At 34.4% G+C, this 21,111-nt stretch overlaps 1 protein-coding gene across 4 annotated transcripts in view; it reads left to right on the forward strand.

The window, feature by feature from the left end:
• The window catches only part of Cndp2 (Cytosolic non-specific dipeptidase 2), an 81,815-nt gene that overhangs the window by 54,017 nt on the left and 6,687 nt on the right, over positions 1 to 21,111 (forward strand). For all 4 annotated transcript variants that reach the window (XM_081727992.1, XM_081727989.1, XM_081727990.1 and 1 more), the window contains exons 6-10: positions 7,676 to 7,905; positions 11,376 to 11,574; positions 12,390 to 12,611; positions 14,188 to 14,337; positions 15,590 to 15,691. In XM_081727992.1, coding sequence (XP_081584118.1) covers positions 7,676 to 7,905; positions 11,376 to 11,574; positions 12,390 to 12,611; positions 14,188 to 14,337; positions 15,590 to 15,691 — 903 coding nt within the window. The remainder of the gene's footprint in view (positions 1 to 7,675; positions 7,906 to 11,375; positions 11,575 to 12,389; positions 12,612 to 14,187; positions 14,338 to 15,589; positions 15,692 to 21,111) is intronic.

Below are 21,111 nucleotides of genomic sequence, written 5' to 3' on the forward strand. Positions count from 1 at the left end.
GTCAGAGGAGGTAGCAAATGGAATCAAGCGGTCGGAATTGAGATTACGGTAATAACTAAGGACATGCTACTTTCAATCACAAATGAAGGGTAAGGGGGAAAAACAAGGAATGTCCATGTGTGTGCTTTAACGTGTGCTTTGTCCTATCTGTTGATCACTCTTGGTGCTATTTCTCTGTATACACCATGCATGCGTAGATGTAGAAAAGTGCATCTAAAAAGGGCAAAAGATTTGAATAACCCTATTCATTTTGTACGAAGTTTTCAATATTAAAACGCCGTTTTCTTGAAAATGCAATTTTGTGACATTCCTTCTTTTTTCCCCTTACCCTTCAATGTTATAGAACAGTGCTGTCCAAATGGCGGCCCTCCAAACCATTTACTGCGGCCCACAGATTACGCGATTTACGATTGTTATTACTGATATTATTTTCATATATTCATTCTTTTAATGTTTCCACTCTTCTTTCGAAATAAGGCATTCATTTAGCGCTTCTGTACCACAGAAAGGCGCGGGCATCCGCCGCAACGTTTCTCTTACTTTTGTGAATTTGGTCGGAAAACAGTGTCAATGTTTGGTAGCATTTGTTTCTGTGAAAGTGCATTTTCCAGCATCAAGATTGTGAAGAATCGCTTCAGAAGCTGTCTTGTAGATTATTCTTCTCTACATCTCCTTCGACTCGCAACAACAGGAATGGATGTAGATATTCCAGTCCTTGTTAACGCTGCGAGTCACCCTCATTTGTCACACTGAATAGATAGGCCTATGTAATATTTCAAATACATTTTTATTCTTTTCTTTTGTAGTATAATAATAATAATAATAATAATAATAATAATAATAATAATAATTATTATTATTATTATTATTATTATTATTATTATTATTATTATTATTATTTATTATTATTATTATTATTAGCTGCGGCCCTCCACCTTACTAATAAAGGCGGTGATGGCCCTCAGGCTCACTACAATTGGACACCACTGTTATAGAAAGTTTCGCCAGACCTGAAATGCTAAATAGAGATGATTGCCAAATCAACTTTTCTTATTCTTAAATCAACTTTTCTTATTCTTAATTAAATTGTTGATACTTGTGATAGTTACTCAAATTAATCAACAATCTCAAACCAGGAACAAATAGATTCCTTTTAATTTCATATGTGATCAGTTGCTTGTCATTAAAGAAGATACTCTGACAGAATCTTGCGTCTACGTAATGTGCTATTTAAGAGCTGTTCTGTAAGATACAGTGTGCTTCATTACAATATAGTTCTTAATAAGTGAAACTACGTAGCAAGTGTGTAGTAATATATAACATTCTACTTCTGTAATTTCTGTTAGTTTATTTTAGAAGGTATGGAGGAATCGGGAAGCGCAGGACTAGATGATTTACTTGACTTAAAAAGATATGAATACTTAAACGACATAGATTATGTATGTATATCAGATAATTATTGGCTAGGAACCAAGAAGCCTTGCATTACATATGGTTTACGTGGAATTTGTGCATTTATAATTGAATTACAGTGTGCGAAATGTGATCTTCACAGTGGTGTAATTGGCGGATCTGTGTAAGTTGAAGTACAACGCTGCAAAAATGTATATTCGCTAGTAAAATTAAATTATAATTTGTGTAGAATCAGACAAGTATGGCTTTATAGACGTTTAAGCACAACTTCTTCAAACTATTCACGATTTTCTGGGTCAGTTCAACTTGACATCGATTACGAGTTTTTTTCTTTCTGTCTTTCTTTTCTAAATCAGTTATTACGAGTTCACAGTGAAAAGAGAAAAAATAGTATTAATATACAGGGTGATTCAGAAGGAATGTCACTCAATTTGTGAGGTGATTCTAAATGTGAAAATAAACCGTAAAAGTCCTATGAACATGTGTCCGGTTTTCGATCGTTACGGAACTGGAGCGGGTTGAAGACTACACCCATCCATGAGTGATTATGAAGACAAGTGTGAATATTACTGAAATACTGTGTGGGCGCTGTGATGGACAGAATAATGATGAGATAGATGACTGATCCGTTCTACAAGAGGTATGGGGGTTCAACAGATGGCAGCACTGTGACGTCGCACCGAGGCAACAGCTGCAAGCGTACCCAGTGTGCAATCGTGGGTTGGATCAGTGAGCAGTCGTGAGGCCGTGTGCATGTCGTGTTTGAGTGTTGCACCTATTCATTGTACTTGACAAGTATCCCAATATCTGAATAACACACATTTCCTTAACGGTAGATTGGCCATGGCGGACCCATTAACTGGCTCCCAGATCACCCGACCTAACCTCATTAGACTTCTGTTTATGGGGCTGGTTAAAGGGGGATGTGTAGGCTGCGAAGGTGGATACACGTGAAGAACTTGTCGCTCGCATTACCGATGCTGTTGCCCACATTAAAGCCCGCCGAGGTGATGATCGATGTGCAACACAACACACCCTCCAATGCGTTGACAAGTGCATTGAGGTGGGTAAGGGACTTCGTGAAAACTTCTTATAGGATGGATCAATCATCTGTCACACCATTATTCTGTTCACCACAGCATTTCGGTAAGTAATATTCACACTTGTCTTTATAATCATTCATGGATGGGTGTCGCTTCAATCTGCTCCAATTTCGTAACGATCGAAAATCGGGTACATGTTCATAAGACATTTTCGGTTTTTCACATGTAGAATCAACTCACAGATTGTGACATTCCTCCTCAGTCACCCTGTATAATTGTTAAGTGGACCTGGCATAGATCGCGTATAAATTCTAATTATGAAAGGGGAGCATGCTATCCTGGAATGGTATGCCACCTTGCTTAAGATATTTGTAATGTTGGTTGTAGAAAGACAAGGGGTAGAGGGAGAATTCCTTATAATTAACGCCTAACGTTTCAATGCGTCATGCTGATTCCTATAGTAAACAGTCACACTAATAGTTGTTGTTACATGATCTATCACTTGCCTGCCTGATGCTGATAGATGGCGCTTCATGTTGGATTTTTGTTTGGATTATTGTTTATAACGTAGTCCTTGAATAATTACATGAAAAATATAGTTGAAGTTTAGGGTGATCAATGGGCAAATTCAGAAAAAATAAATTTGTTAAACATAACAATTAAAATTTTTAATTAAGTACGATGTAATCTACTAGTATTAGTGGTGGGCACAAAAATCCGTTTTTCGGTTTTCTCCAAAACCCGGTTCAGTTTTTCACCGAAACCGGTTTCAGGTTTCTTCTAAACCGGTTCCGTTTTTTTTTTCAAAATTTGTTCTATTTCTGACCAGAATATTTTTTCGTTCTCCGGAAAGCAATTCCGTTTCCACAGAAATAGTTTTATGTGTTTTCCAAAAGTTTTCAACGAAACCGGTTTTGTAGAAAACCGAAATTTCGGTTTTTTCTAGAAACCGGTTTCCGGTTTTTATTTTTTTTAAACCGGTTTTGCCCATCCATAATTAGTATACAGCGGGCCGAAAGCTTAGGCACAACAAAAGTTGGACTGACTTTGTAAACTGTTTATATATATGTGTGTGTGTGTGTAATATTCCAGGTACAAAGTTACTTCACTGGCTACCTCATAGCTAAATCATTGGGAAAGTACGTATGATTCGGATTCCTCGTTAAACTGTAGATTTTAATCCCTTCTGTGTTAATAAGGAAGGTTAAACTCCAAACAAACAAAAACTTACATCAATCTTCATCGAGTGATTCAAACAGAAATTAACTGAGAAGAATAAAATGAAACTTGTAAGAACATATAAACAGGAAACTTCTAAGAAAACAAGTATGTTACCTGCGCGCCAGTTGCATTTCATTTACGGATCTATCAGCAGAAAGATAAGCGAATATGTTCTTCTTACATCAAGGGATTAATTACTACAAACCAGCTCAGCTAGACTTGAAGCCAAACCATCAATTATTGAACTTGTTTACAAGTGATCGAGCATTTCTGAACGTGGTCAAGTAGGTTACCGGCAATCCATCGTACATATTGTCTTTAGAGACTAATTATTGTCCAAGAATATAAACTAAAACATTGAAGCTAGGGATAAATAAATCTCTAGCTGAATAAATAATGCCTCAGAAATAATTTTGGTGGATAAGTGAATTGTACGTAACTATTTTGTGATCCATGGGTCTCTAGTTTTCACTATTCTTTTCGATTTTTTGCACGAATTGTAAATTTACTCGCACTCTATTAGTCTAGTCAAAAGAAGAGAATCTTTGGTTTATAACTGGCACTATCAGAATGAAGGCTTGTAATTATCATTCAGATTGGTCATTTAAAGAACGAAATTTGATTAAATTTTTCCCTCCTCGTTGATGCGGAAGACCTGGCTTAAATTTCAGATTAAAATGTATGAACTTCTCATGGTAAATGCTAGATCCATTCTCATATTCAAGGTGTAATCAAAAAGTACGGTTAATATTTTTTTTTTTTAAGCAGCAACTGCTGACGCTACAATCCTTTGATGTAATTTGTCCGATAGCCTGATCCGTTAAGACAGGCAGCGTCAAGTTGGAACATGTTCTGACTTGTCAGTCAGCGTCCAAGCCACCAGAGTGAAGTTGTGTTTACCGTGTCTGTCGAACATCATGGATATCGAACAACGCGTGAGCATTAAATTCTGTTTCAAGTTGCAAATAAGTGCCAAAGAAACTCGTGAAATGTTGAAATTGGTGTATGATAGTATGCTGTAACTCTGAAGACTGTTTACGAGTGGTATGAGCGAGTTAAAAGCGGAAATGAGTTGGTAAAAGACGAGCAACGTTCGGGACGTCCATTAGCCTCTAAAGCAGAAGAAAACGTGCAAAAAATCACAAATTGTTCATTCAAACAGGCGTTATAATTATTCGAGAGCTTACCGAAGAACTTAGCATCTCGTCTAAGTCCGTGCAAAGCATTTTAGCATCCGATTTGCAAAGGAGAAAAGTGGGTGCGAAACTCGTTCCCCGACTTTCGAGTGATGAACAGGAGTCTTTGGTCGATAAAAATATTAGTGTGTGTTCACATCTACAGTATTCTTCGGATGTAGTACCATGCCACTTCTAGCTCTTCCCAAAAATTAAAACCGTGCGTAAAGGAAAACTTTTTAACACCATTCCTGACATTGAGAGAGCTAGGACAGCAGCTGAAACGCCCTTCCAGTCATGGATTCAACGTTGAAATAAGTGCATTGTTAGCCAAGGACAATACTTTGAAGGAAGTTAAATCAAATTTCATGTAATCTTATTACTTTGATTCTAATAAAATTATTCACCGACTTTTTTTATTACACCTCGTAATTTCAGTGCTGAAAGGAGTCGTTAAATCACAATAATTGGCCATTTTCTTTTTTGACTTATATCCTTATTCTAAAGCAAAAACATATCAGTCTGTGAGTTACACTAATATGCGAAATTCAAAACGTTTAAGAGTTCCAGGTTACATAAACATCTAGGCGAAAACATTTAGATATTTTTAATTCTTGTTATGAACACACAACGCCTCAATCTCGCTAGTTCCCAATAGTTCACTCATAGTCAGACTAATAGCTGTCAATATGCTGCGTCCTACCTGATGTCAAGAGATGTCGCTATTGTGCACGTACTTTAGAGACCTGAGGGAACAACTATTATAGTACGTAGATGGATATGTTAAGTGGTACTTATGTATGTTGTTAATTATAATAGTAGATTAAAAAGTATCGTAAAAATGTATTTCATGTTGGCAGATAGAATTTTTTCAGTGATTAATAAAAATTTTGTTTGAAAATAAGTAGACCAGAAAAAAAATAAATTTGTACATACCATAGTATGAAGCGATTCCGTGGTATCCAGAGTAAAATGTGAAACTCCGTTCCTACAATCATGAAATTTGTTTTCGATTTGTATTACATTTCCTTAAGAATTGAAACAAATATGTGTACTTTTATGGCGTTTGTAGTTTTTTTTCTCCTTAATTGTAGGCTAGTTTTTTGGTCTTTTATTAGATTTGCAAAATAATAGTCAGCAGGTACACTAAATGAACTGCAATTTTGCGTATAAATTATTCAGATTGTTTATGGTTAGTTAAACGTGATTGTATCTACACAAAGAGAAAAATTTTGAAAATATTGTTACTTTTCTGTCCATTATTGTCTTATACAGGGTGTCTATTGATACTGTAAATACTGGAGATATACTGGAATTTTGATCCACATACTGGAAAAATCATAAAACTGGTAATTTGTCAACAGTCCTTTTTTTTTTTTTTTTTTTTTTTTTTTGTAATTGTTTTAATAGTCTTAGCAATAATTGTATCCATTGAGATTATAAATTTTTCCAAAGCAAGAGTTGTATACATTTTGTAATTAGACATTTAAAGCAATGGGTGGAGTAGAGGGCTGTGAGGGGAGTTGGGAGGCTCTTTTAAATTAAAGTATTTCAGAAAATCGAGGCTAACTAAATTTATTAAAAATTCTTTTGATGGTAAAACAATTACAAACCTGAAATCAAGAGTGTGATCATTCCTGAAGAACGTTACAAAAAAATTAGGTATTGAAATTTTGCTGATAATTATACTGAATATACTGGAAATATACTGGAATTTTGAAAATGAAACTCAGTAGACACCCTGTTATATTTTTCACGTAAAAGGAAGTTTGTCTCTACTTACCTAATTTCCATAACCGTAGAAAGAAATTGACCTTCCCCCTCCCCTCGAAAATTGTGTTAATACACGCGTATAAATTTGAAGAAAAGCAGTGGCGTTTTTGCAGATACGCAGGTGATCAAGGTTTTAAGTTTGTTTTTGATAATTTCCTGGACATTATAATTGCAATAAGTATCATCATTCTCGATTGTTGTATTAAATGAAAAACTCAAAATATCTTAAGTATTTTATGTTTTACACAACTAAGTTCTAAATAAGGAAAGGAAAATTGTACCTGTTCGTTGCGACCTCATTTTATTTTCTGTCTAATTTTTCACTCATGTTTCTTCGTTTATTGGAAGTAAATTTCTCCATATAACTGTTACATTGTTTTTTTTTATTGTATTTTACTTTATTAATTAATTAAATAATTGTTTTCTAATTACTAGATTCAATCCTGTATCTAAGTTGTCTTTTTTTTTAAAAAAAAATATATTAATTTCTCGGGAAAATTAATTTACATACGATATTCATACCTAGCAATATTTAATTCATTTTTCTGTGTATTTACATGTGTTTATTTCTTCTTCTCTCAACCTTGACGAATTACCAAATTTAAATTCACAGCTCTAAGGTCACATCAATGATATCACTAAGTTTGTTGTGTAAAAAAAAAAAGTTTGTATTAGAGACTAAAAAGCATCAATACTTCTACAAGACATGCTGCAATTAAAATGGGACGGACGAAATCCAGATTTACTGGTTATAAGTTGAAATGTTTTATAATTTAAATTGTTATAAATAATTATTGATATTTACGTCGGATATGTTCCACCCAATCTTCATATTAACCTCAAAATTAATAACAAAACGTAAACTGTTTATAATATAAACATTGTTAAATAGTGAAAATTATATTAAACTTAGCCAGCCGCCATGTTGTTAGATTATCTCCCTTTACCTGTTTTCTATCTGACCGAACACTGTTTCCTGGTTTATACATGGTGAAATATTTGTTCGATGAATTACTTTGTATTCTATTGACTTGTAGCGTTTGTTTCCAGTTTGTTTTAGAAGGCATGGAAGAGTCTGGTAGCGAAGGATTAGATGATCTCCTTGCTTCCAAAAAGGACACATTTCTTAGCAACATTGATTATGTGTGCATATCAGACAATTATTGGCTTGGTAAAAAGAAGCCATGCATAACGTACGGTTTACGTGGAGTATGTGGATTCACGATTGAAATAAGTTGCTCTCATAAGGATCTCCATAGCGGAGTATTTGGTGGAACTGTGTAAGTTGTTGGGTAATTCTTTTGTGCATGATGATCGGTGTAATGGAATCCTTAAAGTTCTACCAACCCTCTTTATTTTGTCGTCTTGATCGTGCATTGTACTGTGTTAATGTTTCACTTGTTTCGCTTTGTGCATAAGTTTGCTAATATTGGATAAGGAGCTACTGTCCCTTACAAAGAATACGATTGAGATTCGCGTAGAATGGTAGGCTCATTAAATGCTAAGCTAAGGTTTAACCTAAGACAAATAATGTAAGAAAACATCCTAATGAAACTACTAGTATTTTGAAGCTTTTTAACTAGATACTGTACTCAAGGAACACGTTGTAAGCCTTAATTATTGATAGTGATATTATTATTTCCTAATTTAGATTTTGATTCGACAGTTTCAATTACCTCTGTGTAGTCTTCGTCAACGGAATTGGTGAGGTTTTGTAAAATTTAAGTAGAACAGTCATTTATGACGATTAGTGATATGAAAAGGATACACAAAAGACTACAGCAGTATTAACAAATCGTGTTATATATACAGTATGTTCCAAAAAAAAAATTAACCCGGACTTTGATCGAGTATAGTTTTTGAAGTAAGAATGATAGAGAGATGATTTTTGTGACAAAAGTCAGCGTTATCTATGGAGATATTTTGAGAATGAAACCAATGAGACAAATCGTAACATTTAAATTTTAGCAATTGTTTAAATGACCAGAAGTGTAATTCAAAAAATTTACAAATTGCTTATAATCAATTGCGAGGAATATTAAAAAAAAAAAAAAAAAAAAAAAAAAAAAAAAAAAAAAAATTAGAATTAGTCGCGGTAATTCTTTATGTAAATGTTTAGTACGCATCAATATTTATCTGATGGGATAAAAACAGCTAGTTGTTTTGTAAAGGCTATTTTTTTTACATATTCAGAAAAAAAAAATTTTAAAATAAAATAGCGCATTCTGGCAACAATGTTTCAGTAAAAATACTACTACAGGTGTGATTCATCCTCGCACATGTTAGACATGTAGTTTATCAATAATATAATAAATGGATTTTTTGAAAAAAAAAAACTATAAAATAATTACTTACCTGGGCTGGCTACCTGTACTGGTAGGGAGAAAAATATATAACTATTGGCGGTGGAATTTTGCTTTGGGTCAAGTTATTATCGAATTTCATTGTGTGTTGAGTTGTGTTGATGATTATTTTCATTGTTTTGGTACAACGCTGTATTCCGTCGAAGAGAGAACACGCATTATTGAGTGTAATTTTCAAACCTATTCCCTTGAAGCGGTTAGAGTACGATTTCAAAAAAATCTTTCCCACTTCAATAGTGCCAGACAAAAGCATAATATGGCGACTTGTGCAACGATTTCGTGAGACTGGTTCTGTTTGTGAGAAGCCTCGCCCAGGAAGACCTACTAAGAGGCCTTTCACAAGGTAGAGGTACAAATGACAAATTCTCCCAGGATGTCTGTTCGAAAACTTGCAACCCAATCCGGCTTACCTAAAACTAACACCCACAGAGTCATACACAAGTTAAAAATAATAAACTACGAGTGAGGTACTGTCATTGGTTCAATTCCTTAATTAGAGATAATGGTGTAGATATATTGGATAAAGTATTTTACACCGATGAGGCATGGTTTCATTTGAATGGTTAGGTAAGTAGCCAGAACTCTCGTTATTGGTTTACCGAGAATCCACGTGTGTTACATGAAGTTCCATTTCACCTCCAGAAAGTTAGTATTTGGTGTGCGATGACGCGATACCCTCTTTTAATACAACTGTGAATGGTATTGTCTATCGAGATTTAATTATGCAATTTATTTACTTATTAAAAGACGATAAGCGAGACTGCTGGTTCCAGCAAGACGGGGCCACTTGTTGTACCTGTAATGAAACGTTAGAAATGTTACCAGAGTTCTTTGGTGATAACAGAGGTTTCAGAAACTTGTGGCCTGCCCGCACTCCAGACTTAACATAGCCTTTTTTCTGAGGGGTTTCTTGAAGGGAAAGTTGTCCGAAAATAATCCCAGAACGATAGAACAATTGAAAAGAAACATTGAAACAGAAGTGGAAGCAATTACAAGGGTCACCCTTCGGAGAGTTTCACGGAATATGATAGGGCGCGTAAAATTGTCTCCAAGAACGTGGGAGCCACTTTGAACCCTTACTGAAAAGGGCCTTCCTTTCTTCAAACCAGTGCGGGTTGCCAGCTGCAAGTGAGTAATGATTTGTATCGTATTTTATTTATTTATTTATTTAGTGCAAAAAATGAATTTATTATTTTATTGATAGATCACATTGCCGAGGATGTTATACCTGGGTTGCATTTTTGCTGAAACATTGTTGCCAGGATGCGCACGTAAAAAATAGTCTTTACAACTGTCAACGCTGCAAAACAACATGCATTTTTTATTCCATCAGATAAATATTGATGTGTACTAAACATTTACATTAAGAGTTACCGCGATTAATTCTCTTTCTCTGTTCATCGCAATCGATTAAGCAATTTGCAAATTTTTTAAATGTCACTTCTGGTCATTTAAACAATTACGGAAATTCAACGTTACGATTTGTTTCATTGGTTTTATTCTCAAAATGTCTCCATAGATAACGCTGACTTTTGTCACAAAAATCATGTCTCTATCATTCTTACTTCAAAAAATATACTCCATCAAAATTTGGGTTTTAATTCTTTTGGGATACTCTATATATATTTCTAAAACGGCCACGAATGTACAACATTGATGTTAAAAAAAAAACGTGCAATTTTATTTTGTATGTTTTTTATGAAGTTGGTTATGTAAGTTTCCAATCCTCATCCAAATAACCTTGATCAGCATTTGATCCTGGATTCTTTGTACAAATACCTTTCTTTCTCTTTGTGTAGTATCTGTATGTAATATTCTTGATGTTGTGGTTATTAAGAAATAAATGTTCGACCATCCCAGTGGGGCTGCGTTAACCTTCTTTTCAATATGTAATGTGTTCTTTGTCTCTGGTTCTTAGGTTATCTTAGTTATTATTAATTACGTGGTAACACATTTAGTTTTGTAGATTCCAAAGTGAGAATCGTGATCAACAAAGTCGTGTTTGAAACTTTTTTGTGTTTATTAGCTGTTTTACAGTAAACCCAATGTAAGATTTTGCTTTTGTGAGCTTTTTAAGTTTCTATAATAAATTTGAGAATAGCATAGCCAAGTTTAATTGTTGATCTTAAGTGAGGACTTAAATAAGGAAATCCAAATATTCGATGTGACAGATTTATGATTGTAACAGAAACGTCTAAAAGTAAATCTTATATAAATAATTGAAATTAAATTGTTGTTTGTTATGTCAAATTGTCATCTAAAACACATATGATCCGTAATTGTATTATGTTCAATTTACAAAAATTTAATACAATATATATGTGCTAAAGGAGTTAAATTAATATCAAACTGTAATTCTGTAATAAAGTCGAACACACATTTTACAGCTACGAAGCAATGGCCGACCTTATCTACATGTTGAACACTCTTGTGGACAAAGAAGGACACATTCTGATCACAGGTTTGTTGGATGACGTGTTGCCTGTGACACCAGAGGAAGAAAAGCTCTACAAAGACATAGATTTCGATGTGAACGATTACAAATGTGATATCGGGTGTTCAAGATTGTGTCATAATGAAGATAAGGTTAGTTTTCAGTATGTTCATATAAGCTGATTTCTTCTGTTTGAAGTTTTGCATCAATTACGTCTATTTTATAATATGAAACCTGAGACAAAAGAAATACTAGGATTCACTATTTGATAGAATATTGAGTCAAAAAATGTGTACTTCTAGCTCGTAATTTTCTTAACATTAAGAAAATAGATGCTTAACTTAATGCGTCGTTATTTTTATTCTATTCCAAGACCATTTCGGTGAGCGCTACCACCTTTATCAATCAAAAATTATATAAACAATAGAAAAAGTAATGTTTTTAAGTAACGTTATGTAAATGTTTAGTATTTTACGTTCTTAGTTATACAGTGTCTAATATTTAACATTTAGTTTAATAAGTCCTCACATTCATCTTAACAAACATTTACAAGTGAGACGCCCCTTACGTAAATTAGAAGGATGTGAATAATTTACTCACAGGGTTTAGTATTTAGTAGAACAATTCTACACATTTAGCAGAATAATAATAAAAATGCACAATTGAAATGAGGAAGATAACATAAAATACAAAGATGTGAATAATAATTGCACGAAGATTCGGCGATTAATAAAGGTGATAGTGTTCATCGAATCTTTCGCAGTATAGAATAAGGATAATCACTCATGAAGGTAGTTTACTCATTAAAAAAATAACATTGTGCCTAAGTTACAGAAAAGTGCGCAATTTAAGTCATATATTTTAAAGTTATCACAATAAAGTTTATCTGAAAGCAATATACAATTTTCAGCCTATAGCTTCCTTTTAGTAGTTGTCATAAATCGTAATAAATCTTTTTCTCTTTCAGGTGAAAATCCTGATGTCCAGGTGGCGTAACCCTAGTTTGTCAATCCATGGTATCCAAGGAGCTTTCAGTGAACCTGGATTTAAGACTGTCATTCCATGTAAAGTAATGGGTAAATTTTCTATTCGAATAGTTCCTAATCAGACTCCAGAAAAGGTAGAGAAGTGCGTCTTGGCGTATTTGAATAGAAAATGGCAGGAGAGAGGTAGCCACAACACAATGAGGGTTAGCATAATTAGTATTTCATATTAATTAATACTAAGATACATTTAGATCTATTACTGTAAATGTTTATCGGTGATAAGAACTTTTGAGTAAAGATGAAGGTAAAATATTAGATCGGATAGCTTTTTTCTCTTTTCTTGTAAGTCTCCTCATTCTTAAAGCCTTTGTTCTTTCTTATCTTCTAATTAGCAGTCTACTGTCCTAGGCTTTGTTCTAATCTATTTTGTCTACTGCTTACCCTCTTGTCTTTTCACTTTACATTTTCTCATTAATTGGAGTGTAGACTAGTTACTAATTGTTAATACCAAAGCATTTTTGTGTTCTCAATTTTTATTATTATTACTTACTTCTCTAATTTATCTAATACATAGCAATGTACACACTTACTTAGAGATGAGAAAAAAAAGACCTTATCTTTTATCTGAGGGGAGGTGAGGAAGGGAGAAGAGTCTCCTTTACGGTTTTGTTGCTCTCTGGCAACTTGTCTAAAGTAATCTATTGCTCTCTACATTCCGTGTAGGTGGATTCTTTCCTTACCTTGTAGTTCCATTTCTCAAGAGAAATAGGTAAAATTAATCCTCGCTTCGAAGTTTGAGTCCTCTTGGAAAAAACATACGATATAAAGTGAAGAGGTATTACATCAGCTCAAAGACTAAGTAGTATTTTTTCACGTATTCAGAATGTAGTTGCTACACTTGTGTTCCAAGTAAAGTATAAATGGTGAATATTGCATATTGTAATGCAAGATAAAATAAATAAAAATATTACGTTGGTACTAACTCGCCTTTCCAGGGAGCACGGTGGCTCACGTGTAAAGCTCTTACCTCTGGTGTGTAAGGCCCCTGGTTCGATCCCCGGCCAAGTAAGTTTGTGATGAACAACATTATGTTCGTGGGTTTTCTCGGAGTACTCCCGTTTCCTCCCACATTCTCATTCCAGTATTTTTCTATCATCATTCACTTGCCTTAATCATCCGTCTCCTTTAGCCTTAAGGACATAATCGTGAGACGTTAAACTGAGAGATTTAATTTTCACTAACTTGCCTTTTTAAGTTCCATCGTCAGATAACGAACAGCTGAAAAGCGGTCTTTGCTTTATGCAGGAAGATAGTTTTCGTGCGGCAAATTTTGTGCAGCATTATATGATCTTAACTGACTGATAGTTAACTAATCTTATTTAGTTTTTATTTATTTATTTTATTTTTATTTTTTATTTATTTATTTATTTATTTATTTATTTTAAGAGGTAAATTTATTTATTTATTTTGGAAACTCATTATTTGAAAACATAAGTGTTGGATTGTAGTACTTCTTCTTTTAGTACATAAGGGCGGAGATGAAACCTATTTTGGGGACGTTGGATAGGTGTTTAAAAACCATTTCTTGCTGTTCCATATGGTTTTGCTAAATTACGAGCCAATATGCTCGTAGAACCGATTTTAATAAAGGGATAAGGAAATACATAGACACTATTCTTGGAACGCCAAACTCATAAACTCGCTATATGTTACATTAACGCTTTTGAAACTTTTGTTTCTATATGTCCTTTCTATAATTTTACGGAAATTATTTTTCAGGCTTACATGAACCATGGTGGTTCCCCATGGTTATCCGATCCAAATCACCCTAATTATTTAGCTGGCAGGAGGGCTACTAAACATGTATATGGAGTGGAACCGGATTTGACTCGCGAGGGTGGATCCATTCCAGTTACTTTAACTTTACAGGTAAGAATATTTACAAATTCAATGGAGTATTTTTCGTATAAATATAATACCGTAAAGGAATATAAAAAAAAAAGTATAATCTTCGTTCGAATGTAGAGGACAATGTTAGAAAAAGCGACAAAAATGGCAATTACAAAACTACAATTTTAAAAATGTACAAAAAATGATACAAATATGTTGGGGACCAGAAAGAAGTATTACTTGGGATTTTCAAATCATAAACGCTGTAACTTTGCGCATGGTGTCTGAGAACATGGTTAATATCAATTGTGTATTTATCAGCAGGGCAAATACTTCGAACATTTCTTCGATTTTGTAATTTAAAGGAGTTAGTTTCGCCAATGTAGAGGACTGGGTAGTGGGGGAATTTAGTGTGGAAGAATTGCCATTACCAGAGTCATAAAACTGTCTATGATCTTTATTATAAGGTATTGAAAGATTAAATTGATGTCAAACATAGAACAGGTTTTATGTATGGGTTTCTTTCATTAGTGGAGTGCGGACTCTTTCAAGGGACCATTTCTCGTAATGAGGGTGTAGAGTTGGAGCCCTTTGGTAAATGATTTTAGGTTTGTTCACGGAAGTGTTTTTGGATTCAGTCGAGTTGTAATTGAGTTTGGTCCAAGAAAGCTTTTCTGATACAGTCGAGGTGGTATTTAGGTTTGGACAAAGAAACTTTTTTGTTTGTTTGTTTGTTTCAGTCCAGGTGGTAAGGCGCTAGAATGATTCATTAGTTTCTGTCGGAAATGTAGGCTGGGATAGTGTGGGGTAAGGAGGTTAGGAGTAAACAATTTTACGGTTTGGAGATCACTATTTTTTTTTTTTTTCGGTGAGTTTTTTTTTCTTCTTCTTTTTTCACTAGTGAATTCTTTGCTAATGCTGTTGAGAAACTACTCTCTATTGGAGACTGGTGGCGAGAGGATCATCAGACAATTGTTGAGAACAATATGGTGGAACACATGACTTTCCCGAAATCGTCAAGGCGTGAAAAAACGGTAAAAACATTAATATGTTAACAGTACAGTATACGTTCTTCCGCTATTCACAATTAGATACGGAAGGTAAGAAATGGAGAGAAAAAAAATTAAAGAACAAGAAATTAACTGTGAAGCATTCAGATGAGCGCTATGTGCGATTATCACAATTCTCTGCAATTTTTCGTTTCCTCGTCGAGATTCACTTTTTCCAATTACATATATAATGCACTTACATATTATTGTATTTTCTAATTACATTTGCTCTTATTTTCCAGGAAATTACAGGGAAGAATGTAATCCTGCTTCCTGTGGGTGCAGGAGACGATGGAGCTCATTCTCAAAATGAGAAAATCGATGTTAGAAACTACATCGAAGGTGTAAGTAAAACTGTATAATTAATAGCTTCTCATTAAATTAATTTTATAACTATACAAATTTGTGTCACGTGACATTGACGCAGAAATTTTATCTAAATTTAAGACATGTAACTCAGAACGGTGAAGTAATAAATTTTTAAATCGTGATACTGTTACAAATTTGAAAGGGTTTGTGGCCATCTTTTTGATGATTTTCAAAATGAAACCAGTGCTGATATTCAAGTTTCAAAACCCATTATACAATTTACTCCAATGCAAACACCAGGAATTGAACTCAAAACCTCATTCACTGGGGGATATGCGCATTACCCACTTTCTGCATTATTTTTATTTTTAAGCACTAAATATACCCGTCTTTTCTTTCTTCTGTCTTTATTTTAGAAACATTTTTTCTCATGTTTTCTTTTAATACATTGACTTGACTTATCTTTATTGTAATTTTTCATATTATGCAAATGACTGAGACATCACAGAAACGTCGAAGACAGTTAAAAAAAAAAAAAAAAAAAGTTCAGTGTAACTCGAACTCAGGATGAACTGCGCCTTGTAATCTGCAGTCGAACGCTACAGAAGACCATGATTAACGACTAGAGTTTTTCAGACTTATCGTATTCGTTGCTATAAAAAGTTAAATAATATCGCTGGATTTTAAACTTCCTTGAATTTAAAGTTTTCTAGCATGTTAAATATCTGATGATACTGCTTCCATTTGTAAATAATAATAATAATAATAATAATAATAATAATAATAATAATAATAATAATAATAAGCACTGATAAATCAAATGGTAACTACTAAACCATCTTTCCTATTATTAGTAAACCAACCATAAAGAACAACACTACGTTACCACCTCTCATCGAATTTAGGTGAAATTATTTTTGTTTACAAGTATTTAAGAGATTGCAAGCAACGCCAGTGTTTTATTAGCAAACGCAACTAACAAGTTTCGTAGTGCTAAAGTAACCTATAATATAGATGTAATTTAGTGACCATTTATCTTCTTACATTATAAAATTCTGAACAATTGTTCGAAATACTGAACAAGTAGTTTCTTTAATTAACGCCTTTCCATAGTGTTTTTTGTTCAAGAATATATGTTAAAAAAAAGTAAAAAAGAAATTATTATTATTATTTAGTTTAACGTGCCGTACTTACGACCTTCATACTTAAGAAGACGGATGCTTAATGAAAGTAAATGATTGTAATTTTTTTTCCTGCTTACCGAAAATCAAGCCCGGAACCACGTGCACATTAGAAACAAGACGAGAAGGATTTGTAATTTGGATTAATATATATGATTAATTTCCTGTATTACGTAGCTGTGACGTATTTATAATTGTCTTGTATCCGTAGATGATACATGAAACATGTATGTTCATTGCAATAAAATGCAGATTCTTAATTTTAAAAAAAGACCTAGCAGACAAGAACCGAACCTATGCTAAAATAAGTAGTTTTACGGAGTTCAGAGACGCTAACCACCAAACCACGAAAGCACGACTTCGGTAGTGCTCCATCTGTGTGTATCCTGCTTCTTATAGGCTTGAATCATCCCGCATTACCCAGTATGCTGGGTTTTGATTTCTATCTACGTATACAGGGTTGTAACTTAATGTAACAAACGTCGAGAGGTGATTCTTGACACCGAGATAAGCAAAAAAGGTCCTATGAGTATTAACAGAGTTAGCCAGGTCTGAAAACGTGGAAACAGTACGTTTAAAGCGGCAGATATCGACGCGCCGAGAGAGACAGACGTACGTTCGTTGGGCACATCACAGATGTTTAAAGCGTCCGCCAGGACAGCATTGCGTGCATGATAACACCAAATCATGAATTGGTGAACCTGTTCGAAGATACCTGGGTCATGGAGAACAGGTGCACAGGCGTTATGGATATGTTGTTTCAAGTCGTTGATATCGTCGACGGGAATAGTATAAGCGACAATTTTAATACGTCCTCGCAGATAAAAATACAGTGGGTACAGGTCCGGAGACCGAACAGATCTATGTACTGGACTCCCACCCTTGAATCAACATCTTGAGAAGTTGTTTTTCAACCACGAGTGGACATTCACACTGAAGTACGCTGGAGCTCCATCATGCATGTAGCACATATTGCGACGAATCGCTAGAAGAACATTTTCCAGTAATTCGGGCAATGTATCCTGCAGGAAGATAAAATACTGTGCTCCATTCAGTCATCGGGGTAGCATGTATGGGCCGATCAGTTGATCATGGACAATACTACTCCATACATTGAGTCCAAATTGATGTTGGTGATGAGTGACAACCGTACCATGGGGATGTGCATCTGTCCATATATATATAATATGTGTGTGTGTGTGTGTGTTGACGATGCCATCTCTTGCAAACGTGACCTTGTCATTGAACAGTACTGATGCCTAGTGGTATGAAGAGTGAACCGCTGCTGGAAAGCTTCATGTGGTTGGAAATCCGCTTCTGTCAATCCTTGTACCTTTTGCAGGTGGTATAGGTACAAGGCATTTTGATGTAACGCACGCCACACGGCCATGTGATTAATATCGATTTGACGGCTAAGTTCCTCTTACGCTTCATTGTCCACAGCTTCTAATACGTTAGTCCAATACAGGTGTTTGTTCATACACGACGAGGTAACCAGCATCGACATTGGCAGGTAGTACATTTCCTGTTTCATACACGCGCCGATAAATTGCTACAAACATCCTGTATGGTGGTTGGCATATGTTAGGAAAGCGCCATCTGTCAGATTGCCATCTGCGTGATCGTATATGAATAGCATGTCGACCTGTTCGCGGTTTGAATACGCACCATGTCTTAGTCGAGCACTGCCATGTGTCCTATTCAACCCTCTCAGCACACTGCCCGCACTCCTGTACTGTACCGTCTGGAACACAAACACCACCTCTGTGTGTGAACCGAGCAACTACATATTGAGCGCCATCTCTAAGTTTATTAAATTTTTGATATCTACCTTTTCGAACTAACTGTTTCCAATAGTGTTGTAAATAGAAAAAAAAACGTTCGTATTTTTTCAGAAATGTACTTTTTTTTAGAAAAAAACATTGCCTCTCGTTTTTTTTCTAAATTTCGTTTTTTTTTTTTCAAATAGTCATTTGTAATGCATCTTACGTCTATTTAAGTATTAAATATTTTTATGTAGGTATGATCACCGTAAAATGCAACATAAATTAAACGCTAGATACTGATACGCTACAAATATTTTACAATTTACATGAATACCATACCTATTAACAATTCGGGTTTCAGCAGTTTTCATCAATATCAACTAAGAAATAAACGTAGAATTGAAATTTTGTTTTTTCGTGAACGCAGGCCTTTAATAAGTACGAAAATAATGTCACGAACAGTATAAAACTCCAATAAGTTGTCTAAAGGTAAAAACTAATACTAATTTGCCTAATAGTATTTTTCTAAATGTCATATAAAAATAAAAATATATGATATACAGAGCCGGCTCTACCATATATGCAACACGTGCATTTGCGTAGAGCGGCAAGTTTGGATGGTCCGGCAAAATCTGTCATAAGTATATTATTTAAATTAAATATTTCTTGTTGGGAACAGACTTCATGATGATGGTAGTTACATTTACTAAGCTGACCTTCTATTTGAATACTACATTCATAAATTATGTTTAGGTTGCATTAGTCACAATGGCCACATGGACAATGCTAAAGCAAATGGTCGAATAAATCCGAGCACAAATTGCTTGATTGTTGCCAAATGCAAGAATTCAATTCTCGAATAGTAGTGAATATCTGTTCCATTTAGTAAGTTATCACAGTTTTGATATGACAACTAGTCTTGTTTTTGTCAGAAACAAGTTCCTTATCATTGAAGATAGAAACAAGTTGTTTTAAAAAAATGTTAACAGATATAGAAGAGAAATCAAGAAATAAAGATAAAAGAGCTAGTTGCATTGGAATTGCAAACTGATACATTGAGATTGAAGCTCGATAGTGAATTCTGTAAAAAGGATTACGATCTTTCCTCTGCAGGTGTGTTTGATTTATCTTTCACTAACATAATAGATTAATATTAAAAAAAAAAAAAAAAAAAAAAAAAAAAAAAAAAAAAACAGACACAACGAGATTGCATTTTTAGTAAGTAGGCCTATTTAAGCCTTTATGAGTGCAACTGCACTTACCCTCACCTTTGTTGTTCATGCTGGAGTAGCATACTTAAAATCATGACTTTTAAGATTTGTTCTTTCTGGAGAAAGGGAGAGGCGGCAAATTATGCCATTGCATGGGCCGGCCCTGATGATATGTATATACAAGACATGAATATAGGATGACACAATTTGAAGTAATGCAGGATGTTTCAAATTAATATTAGAGTTTTGAAACTTTGTAGTATCTATTACAATTAACTTACAATTATAAATATTATATCAAATGAAAGAGCAACTCAAGCAGTTTTGTACGCACGCATGCACATGCATTGTTTCTTCTGTCTGCCGTTAGAAAGAGCAAGCAGCAAAGATGTAGACTAGAGAGCAGAAAGTTTTTTGTGTTTTAATAAGGACTGAATCTGTACAGTGCAACGGTCTGTGTGAAGAATATTAAGGGGACGCATGCAACTACGTCCTTATCGTTTGCAGTTGCTACAGGTCTAAAGCCTACAGACTACGGTTTGCGCCCACTTTCGCAAGTGAAATATTGCTGCATAACAATGAAGATTTTCTGGATCGTGTCGTCTTCAGTGATAAATCGACATTTCACCTAAGAGCTAATGTGAACACTCATAATGTTTGTATCTGGCCGTCAGCAAATCCTCAGATGATACACTTGAAACGAGACTCCCCTAAATTGAATGTTTTGTGCCATATGGCGAAAAGTTTATGGGCCTTTCTCGCCTATCCACTAGATGTGTGCCGTGTGACGAATGAATCTCACATTGAACACTTGTAGCAAAGACTGCTTGAGGTACTCTTTTACTTGATGCATTGCTTATAATTGTACGTAAAATGTAATAAGTACTACGAAGACTTAAAACCCCAAAATTCATTTTGAAACACCCTGCATTTCTCACCAACAGTGTTGGAACTAAGATGTAAAAAGGAGAGAAAATTTTCCTTATAAAGTTATTGTTTAACAACAACACGAGTTAGTAGTCAAAAAAATGTAATCAAATGTATATTCGGTGGCCCAGGTGGCTAAAGTGGCACACACGGGTGTGTCATTTGTTTAATCCACTCCTGTGTGGATACTAATTAAGATATCGGGATATTATTCTTGCAAAATATGGTTGGACTATAGTTTATCATATTAATTTGTTTTCTTCTGCTGTCGAATTTCCTTCTCAAATTTCACCCCAGTCAAAATTCGAGAATTTTCTGATTTCGAATTTCCTTTACTACTATTTTCCCTGTGGCTTCCTTTGTTGTAGAA

Source organism: Thermobia domestica, chromosome 10 (genome assembly GCF_964235325.1).
Source record: "Thermobia domestica chromosome 10, izTheDome1.hap1.1, whole genome shotgun sequence".
NCBI lineage: Eukaryota > Metazoa > Arthropoda > Insecta > Zygentoma > Lepismatidae > Thermobia > Thermobia domestica.